Source organism: Schistosoma mansoni, chromosome 6 (assembly GCF_000237925.1).
Source record: "Schistosoma mansoni strain Puerto Rico chromosome 6, complete genome".
NCBI classification, from domain to species: Eukaryota; Metazoa; Platyhelminthes; class Trematoda; order Strigeidida; family Schistosomatidae; genus Schistosoma; species Schistosoma mansoni.
Genome location: NC_031500.1, coordinates 19,978,381 through 19,987,825, shown reverse-complemented (window position 1 = coordinate 19,987,825; position 9,445 = coordinate 19,978,381). Strand labels below are relative to the sequence as shown.

General features: G+C 33.7%; 1 protein-coding gene across 1 annotated transcript in view; it reads left to right on the top strand.

Annotated features, from left to right (window-relative positions):
• Smp_164150 (protein kinase) overlaps nucleotides 1-8,840 on the top strand; it is a gene marked incomplete at both ends in the record, with an annotated part of 10,700 nt that extends 1,860 nt beyond the window's left edge. The window contains 3 exons of the mRNA XM_018798550.1: nucleotides 828-2,346; nucleotides 5,171-6,477; nucleotides 8,118-8,840. Of these exons, the coding sequence (XP_018653481.1) occupies nucleotides 828-2,346; nucleotides 5,171-6,477; nucleotides 8,118-8,840 (3,549 nt within the window). The remainder of the gene's footprint in view (nucleotides 1-827; nucleotides 2,347-5,170; nucleotides 6,478-8,117) is intronic.
• Between the last annotated feature and the right edge of the window lie 605 nt (nucleotides 8,841-9,445).

The window sequence follows — 9,445 nt, the reverse complement described above, 5'->3', positions numbered from 1 at the left end:
TAGATCCCACGAGCAGTTCCATTTCCCTAAGATCAAAGATATGCCTCGCTAAACATTGCCAACTTATGCAAATTTGGGTCACTGTAGTTTGGGCAATCTCCTTCCTTCTCTGAGCTCAGAGAACAAACTTACATCAAAAAGATACATGATACACTTATTTACTTACTTACGCCTGTTCCCCTTCATGGAGGAGCGTAGGCCAATCATCAGGATTCTCCATCCAACTCTGTCCTGGGCAATCCTTTCCAGTTGTTCCCAGTTGCTATTGATCCTGAATTATATAACCTTAGCAAGCTGATGTAACGTTCTGTAAGGAAGTAATTTTATAGTAGTTAACTTCGACTCAGTCACTCACTGCACTTCAAGGTTTGTTTATATATATATATATTATTTAGATGAAATACCTAGTAAAAGCTGAAAGGGACTACAGATACATGAGGATGTGAATGTGAAGCAAGGTTCCAAATTTTCACAAATATCTTCTAATTATTAAAATAGCTAGTCGAATACTGGTCATCAGACAACAAAGAGTTCTTGAGTTGTTATCTATTATTTTTAAGAACTATGCATCAGCTCTAACCCTGATTCTTATGTACATGTATATCTTAGTAGTTATGGAATTCAAACTCTCAGTAAATGAGGTTTACAACGACTAATCATCAAAATGATCACGAATAAAGTTGATTTCTGTTTTTAAATTTGTCTAGAGTCTCTTCAAATAAACTAGACTATCAAATTCTTTCAAGATATTCTTTATTTTCTTACAATTCAGATAAAATTACTTTGAAGCGTATACAATACTCATTACATTTTGCAATTAATTTCAGGGTAAAAATCTTTCTGAGATACGCCGAACTCTACCCGGAGCGATATTTACACTTGGTACAGCCTTCCGCTTGATTAAACAGTGTATAACTGCTTTAAAATCTTTACATGATGCTGGTTTTCTTCATCGTGATGTTAAGCCATCGAATTTTGCTATTCAACGTGGTGAAACAAGAGACAGTTCACTTCGGGTAGAAGTCACTTTACTGGATTTTGGTCTTGCTAGACCGTATACAGTTAATGGTCCAGGTACTGAAGTACGTAATGCACGACAAGTTGCAGGATTTCGAGGTACAGTTCGTTATGCATCTATTAATGCTCATGCACATCAAGATTTAGCTAGAAGAGATGATTTATGGTCACTTGTTTATATGTTCATTGAATTTGTTTCCGGTCAACTACCTTGGAGACGAATACGAGATAAAGAATTAGTTGGACAAATGAAAATGGCTTTAAATCACAGAGAATTGGCAATCAAATCTGGTTTACCAGTGGATATTGTTACTGCATGGATAACACATTTAGAACAATTAGAGTATAAAAGTGTACCAAATTATAATATGCTTATCACTTGCCTAGATGAATGGTTAATACAACATAAAATACAGGAATCAGATTTTTATGACTGGGAAATTCCAAAGGTTAGTTCACTTGCGGATGATACAAAAATTCAACAACCTGGTACGATTACACTTCATAAAGCTGATCACAAAGCAATTTTTTCGGAAAAACTTAGCCATAAAGAGGTTAGATTGCAACAATTCAATAATCAGGTAAATGTAGAGGACATTGTTGGAAAACAGCACAGTGGGAGAGAAGAGAACAAAGTGAAAGAAGATGAAGATGATGAAGAAGAACAACTTAATAAAATGAATGAAACATTAAAACCAAACACACTCTTACAATTAGTACGTGATAACCAAATGCTGAAAATGAAGTCTTCAATGAATTTAAACAATAGACATTCAGCTAGCCGTTGCAATTTAATGGCAAATAGTCGTTCAACCGTTGCAGAAATAAATAAAAAGATTTGCGATGGTAAATTACTGAAACGAAAGAATATATTAAAAAACCACGGTAGTCTAGGTGCTGACTTATCAAGTCATGATGGAGACATGGAGAATGCTATTATTATTGAAGGTGAATACTCACAAACTAGGCATAATAAATTATCAACAGTTCATAATAGTGCAGACTGTATTCTAATCGACGATGAGCATGAAGATGATGTGAAAGGATTAGCAGAGACGGATCTAGGTGTTGACACAAACGATAAACATTCACTAAGAATATATGAAAGTGAAAGAAATAACTTGAATACTACTAAGAATTCATTTGATAATTCTCCAAGGAATGTGACTACAACTGAAGAGAAAAAAGCAGAAATTTCACTAAGTAAATCTCAATTACCCATCACATCTAATTCATCATTGGTAAACGTAATCAATAATATTGATAGTTGTAGAAATGTCGTAGATCATAAAGCAGAAGAACCGGTGAAAGAATATTCAAAATTAATCTGTAAGTTTTGTTTATTTATTCATTGATAAAGGTGAATGACACAAATTACCTCAGTAACTTTATTCCATAAAGAATCTATAATATTACAAACCAGTTGTTATGTATAATAATACAGATGATATTTTATTCCTCGTCGAGTCTATAATTTATGGACGAATCAATCACGTATAAAAAAACAGGTCTGGGATTTTGGATCGAAACTTGCTCGTCCATTTGGATACACAGGGTTTTGACATTATAGTTAATGTCAGTTCGTGAAGAAAACCCTAAATCTAGTTTCTAACCTTAATCATCAACTATAAATCATAATTCTAATCCCTCACACAGGTTTAGAACTCTCATTTGATCCTCGTTATTAGGTGGACACTCTCAAAATCAATCTAGCGTCCATAAACTATTACTTACTTATATCTGAAGTATCTGAAGCGTTTCGAATTCACTAGTTAGAGAACGGAACAAAGACTTGTGACCAGAGACTGATAAGCTAGCTATTCTGACGCGACTCAGACCCAGCTAACTAGAGTAAGACGTCCAAGTTGGAAGCGGGGAAAATGTATCCCGTAGCAGCCAGAAGCACAGCAATCATAATGGGAAAAATCAAACGTATATATACAGCAATCAATTGTCCTTGGGTAGTATTACAAAATAACACTCTCAAAGAAACAATGGACCAATAGAGTTTAAGATATTTTACAAGAGGGGAGTTCGACCCGAAGGTGAAAAAAGAGCGCTTTTGTCGCAAAAACAAAGAAATTCAAATGTTCAAAATAAGATTACAAAATTAAGTCATTTACCGAGTAAGTTCTGGGGATTTGACATCCCCAACACTTACTTACGCCTGTTACTCCCAATGGAGCATAGGCCGCCAACCAGAATTCTCCAACCCACTCTGTCTTGGGCCTTCCTTTCTAGTTCTATCCAGTTTTTGTTCATTCTTCTCATATCTGTCTCTATTTCTCAGCGTAATATGTTCATTGGTCTTCCTCTTCTCTTTTGACCTTCAGGATTCCATAAATTCCATAAATTATAGTCTCACCTATTCTTCTAATCAGTAATAGTTGTATTATATAGGAGTCATAAGTATGTTACCTTTCTATTCAATGATCCATTAAACATTATGTAAGTCGAATTATAGTAAGTTGTCAAAAGACATTAGGGGTTTAATTCTAGTAAATTGTTCAAAACGATAATATGAACCCGCAGATTTATTATTCAGATTTTTATTCTTTCATTACATTGTAAATCATTGTACACATTTTTTTTGTTGACAAAAAAATATTCAGATCCAACTGTGTTCAGGCAGTTCATTGAGGCTGGATCAAACTTACTGACCCCTTAGTTTGTTGTTTTTTTTTTGTTGTCTATAACTGTTTATCATAGATTTTACTAGCAAATATACAAAGTTATCATTAAATTCACCATTTCTAAGCTACTACTAATAATTAATATCTCTTCTAATAATTAAGGTCAAAGAGGTCAGTTAAAAAAGTTATGTTTGTTTAAAACAAAGTTGGCACCAGCATGGATATATATATATATATATACATATATACGTGACTACAAAAGAAAACGGTTCAAGTGTAATTCAGTTATTATTCGATCAGATACTTGCCTTAGGTAGATGAATTAAGTTTTGTAGGAATTCCTATTAAATTCACTTAGTATTGTTTGTTTGAATCTTCCCATTGATGTTTAGGACTGCAATTGGTCAGTTTCTTATTGACATATGTGCATACTGTGCGTATTGTCTCGATATAGCCTAAATTCACAAGCATAGTAAGTAAAGATGGATAGTGGCTAGCAGTGGCAATACGTACAGTATGCACATATGCCAATTAGAGACTGACCAGTTGCAGTCCTAACACATCGATCGGAAGATTCAAACAAACAGTACTAAGTGAATTTCAATTTCACCCCATTGTACAAGCAAGTGGCTATCAGGACACAGTGACCGAGTGCATGACGGGATGGTGTTTGAAGCGAAAGGTACTGGGTTCGAGTCCCAGAGTAAACATCAACTCTGAGATGCAGGTAAATCCAGCTGAGGAGTCACAAACAGGACGAAACGCATGTTTTTGATTCCACTGCTAGCCACCATCCATCTTTGCTTACCAATTCCTATAAAGTTCAGACAGTTGGTTATCTTTTATTGATGCAACGATTAGACTCAGAAGTCTATTTTTAAAGAGTAGCTGAATGTTTTTTTTAAATATTAGCAGTTAGTCTCACAGATTATCTATACTACTCATTAAATGTATGAACAGAATTGATAATTAACTGTTTCTTAATAACTTTCATCATTCTTGAAATATACGTTGGAAAAATAAAAAAATATTTTCATAGAATATGAATTCTGGCAGATTTCAGAACAATAGAATTTATGATCAGACAATTTTAACTTATTAATCTAAAGATAACTATGCTCCTACGAGATCCAATAGTCTCAAGTGTTTTGTTTAATAGGATCATGATTACGGACGTCTTAGGAACCTCATGCTAAGACCAAATAGGTTTCTAGGGCCCATAGTTTTAATGGCACTTTAGATGATGTTACTCCTTGTCAGGAATCAAATACAAATCTTTGGAACACTTAAGGCATCGGGTGTCGTATTGTTCTGCTGTAGAAAGCCTATTCAAAGTATGGTGTGAAAACTAAATAAATGTTCTATATTCTGTAAGATTTAAAAATCTAACCACTTGAATGCCTGTAACCGTTTACGTATTAAACAAACAGTTTTGATTTTAAGTAGATAATGGTAATTACTATTCTTTTTAAATGTGAAACAAATTATGAAATATACCTGTTCCATTCATTTTGATATAGATGCAAAACCAATACAAAACAATTCCACTGGACAGGATCTTGTATCAGGCAAAGAAACCGGTCAATTTATCAAAGACTCATGCATTTCAAGAACAAATCTTAGTACTAAAGAACTAAATCAAAATATTCAAGACGATAAGTTGGATGTAGCTGGACAAAGTCTGTTTGTTCCGACCTTCAGAAGAATGAGTTCATCTTCTGTACCACAAACGAGTGATTGTACAACAAATCCTAGAGCAAAAATACATGCTATAATCAAGAATTTACTTGCTTGTCGTCAAAACAAAGGCAATGATCCACCTAAATTAAGTGAATCAACTTCTCAAAGATTACCTAATTGGTCCGGACTTGTAAAAACACCAAAAGAATTTCACAAATTTAGTGACACAAATTCCTCGAATTTAGATTTGCGAGTTGGAAGTGATGTTGATAAATCTACCTGTCGATCTAACAACACTTCTGTATTTGATCAGACTTCACCATACTATATTCATTTTTCATTAGGTCATATCAATGCACATGACAATGAACAGTATCATAGATTTCTGACCGTACCGCGTAAGGACCACATCAGTTTGAGCACATTACGTCTTAATCGTACGGGAGACTCACTTAAATTCGATAGGTCAAATCCAAATTTCGAAGCTAAGTTCATACAAGAAAGCAAACACAGTACGGCAACTAGTTCAGATCAAATTTTAATTGATAATATGGAGAATACCTGCATAACACATAATTTAAATTCTCAGTCGGAGAACCATCACCCAGTTCCACGAAGAAAACGAACACTTTATCTGAATAGGTATCATTCAGAACAATTAATTCAACCGTCACAAAATATCTCCATAAAGTCACTAAATATTCCACAGAATAACCATGAAAATTTGATGAATTTAACGAAATCATCATACCAAAACAACCTTCCTTTTGAATTAACCGCCGAAAACTATCGACAAAAGCTGATTGATAACAAACAAAAACATTCACAGCAAAAAAGTATGAATTCAACAAAATTAGTTGGACAAAGCATACATCCTACTTTAGAAACAAGTAAAAATATGCACCAAAACCGTAGGAGTATTACTAATATTAGTAATAACGGTAGTACTGATAATCTTAGGGAAAGTGAAAACCTAGAGAAAATTAAACAGCTTGGTTTGTTGGCTAAGACATTGGATGCAAAACTGAAAGCTAGTAATGCTAACACTGCTTCAGCTAATGCAAACTACGAAAAGTCCATGAATCAACAGGCATTTTTGAGATCAACTATCAGTGGCTCGAAAATAAATCAGCCTTCCAAAGGCCAGGTATGTCCATTATACTATCAGTTGTTATTGTACTCTCATAACATTAATGAAATGTATTTTAGTAGTTATACTTTGTGACAATTAGTGTTTGACCTGATCAAATACTCGTCATTGAATTTTTCTGACCGAATGATGAATTAAGTAGACACTGAACTGAGAAAGTCTTCATGTTTAGCGGCAATATTACTCTTCTGATTGCATTCATGAGATGAGAAAAAGTATTTAACATATTACAATGAGGATTTCAATTACTGGTTAAGTATTGGAGAAAGTTATTTGAACGATATGCTATCTTATATTGACTAGCATGTGTTCAAAAATAAAAGTTGTTCCATTTCACTGTGCTTATTCATAACCTTACAAAAAACGATCGGCAGACAGAATTTTGCTAAGACCGATAGTTAAAACATCCAATTGATTGTTATCAAGTGAACGGTTCTTGTAACTGATTGTTTTGTACTAAAATCCTTCAACTTCATTTTGGCAGGAGAAGAAATTGATTAATTTTAATAGTTGAAAACGTGAGTCAATTGAAGGTAGACCACCATGGAAAACCTGGAAGAAACGGACGGCCGTTTCTTCCTATTAGGGGACTCTTTAGCAGTGAGCATCCACGATCCCGCACTTGCGAGATTCGAACCCAGTACCTACCAGTCCAACGGTGTTAATGTCTAACTTCAACTGATCCGCGAAGTTGTGCAACCGTTCACTAATTGTCTTCAGTGAGTTGATATCTCACGACAGACGTGGTTTGAACTGCACATCGAAAGTTAGAAAATCGTAACTTGCTGTTTATCGTCTAACTCCATATTTGATTTTAACAGGAACAAATTCCTTTTTAAGTTCCAGATCCATTTTCAACCTCAAATTTGTAATTAAAAAGGACTTTTCTACTTTAAATAGCTTTCTACTTAAAAATTCGATAGGCAAATATACTTTTATTTACAATGCATAAAAGTCTATAAACATTCAGTCCTTAGGTATATGTAAATTTCTACTATACCGACGTCTAAAACAATAAAAAGCCTTCAAATAAGGACTGATATCTGTTCAATTAGGTAAGTAATTAAGTATTTATTTTAATAGTTGAAAGCACGAGTCAATTGAAGTTAGACCACCATAGAAAACCTGGAAGCACTGGACGGCCGTTTCGTTCTATTATGCGACTCCTCAGTTGCAGTGCACATCCACGACCTCGCCTCTCGAGATTCGAACCCAGAACCTACCAGTCTCGCGCCAGAGCACTTAACCAATAGACCACTGAGCCGGCATCCATGATGTTAATGTCTAACTTTAATTCACTCACGCTTTCAACTATGAAAATACTAAATCTCCACAAAAAACCCCTTCTGATTTAATTTTAATTATGTATGATAATAATCAACTGACCATAACAGTGAAAATTATTTAAACTTAGTTTTGCTATTCACACATTTGGTGGTCTATGGATGAAGCTTGCAAGAATTTGAAACGGAAGCGACAGGTACTCACAGCTAAATATTCACCTAAAAATGACTGGGAGCCATTCATTATGGAAACTTTAAAAAGGATTAGAATATTCAGAAAAAATATTTATTTATTCATCACAAAGTCGAATTAGTCTTCATACAACTAAATAATCTTTTCTTTTGTTGTTTTAGTCAAAGTGTCTGGCTAGAACATGTCCAGAAATTTCATATGATCCAGAAATTAGCAAATCTTTGGTACAGTACGATAATAGACCTAAAAGGCTTGTCGGTAGAGATTCAACGATGAATACAAATAGATCAATTTCACAAATGGTTCAACAAAATTGTCAACAAGCAAGTTTAAAATCCCCAAATCTTCATTCTGCAGAAAAATTGATTATTCGAAGAAATGATGACATCAAAGAGAAACAAAATATTCAATCAGTTAATTACAGTTATTCACCATTAAAATTAGCAACTAGCTTATTAACATCAATGCCATCAAATAATGTTTGTTGTAAATCAATTTATTGTCAACAATCAATGGAAAAATCACGACGTCGTCGTTTGAATTCAATTCATATCATACCTTCAGAATTACATCATAGTCAACAAAAAAATGAACAACTCACTGTTTCTACCTTTGATAATAGTAGCAATAATAATAGTGGTGGTGGTTCATCATGCGTTTCTAAAATTAATTTAAGAACATTAAGATCTCAATCAGCAGATAGAGTGATAAAACCACGAACAAGTTGTAAAACTACTGTACTACAACCATGTCATCTACTTCAACCAGCTTTATCTAATACTTCAATAACTCGTTCAAAGCCAAAACGAACTTTGGGTATCACAGTAAGTGATTCACAGAAAACATCCAGAATTAATTCGCTTACATCAGCAAAACGGCTTTAAATGAGTCTATGAAGTTTTCCTCTTTTCTTTTCCTATCTTGATACAACTATATATATACATATCAAATAGTGTATAACAAGTCTTCCATCCATTAATGATGTCTCAATTCATCTAGTTGATACATATCACTATGACTATTGAATTAAATTTTTTTTATTTTTATTCACAGAACTAATCAAACAAAACGCTTCAGGTTCATGTGAACTGATCTCTTGACTTTTTGTTTCAAGAATAGAGAGATTTATTCAGTATTTATTTTACTTATCATTCATACCTGTTTATTGACTTTCATTTGAAAATTACTAATGTTTATTTATTTATATTTTTTTTGGGGGGGGGAGGGGGGGGGTACATATCATTCATGCCAATAAAAAGAAGAGACGTTAAGATTGAGAATAATATTTTGATGGTGTATATTGGTTTTATTTGTTGTTTTCTTTAAACCTTTCTAATATATTTCATGCTTCGTTTCACTTTTATACAATTACTTACTTACTTTCGCCTGTTACTCCCAATGGAGCATAGGCCGCCGACCAGCATTCTCCAACCCATTCTGTTCTGGACCTTCTTTTCTAGTTCTATCCAATTTTTGTTCATTCTTCTCA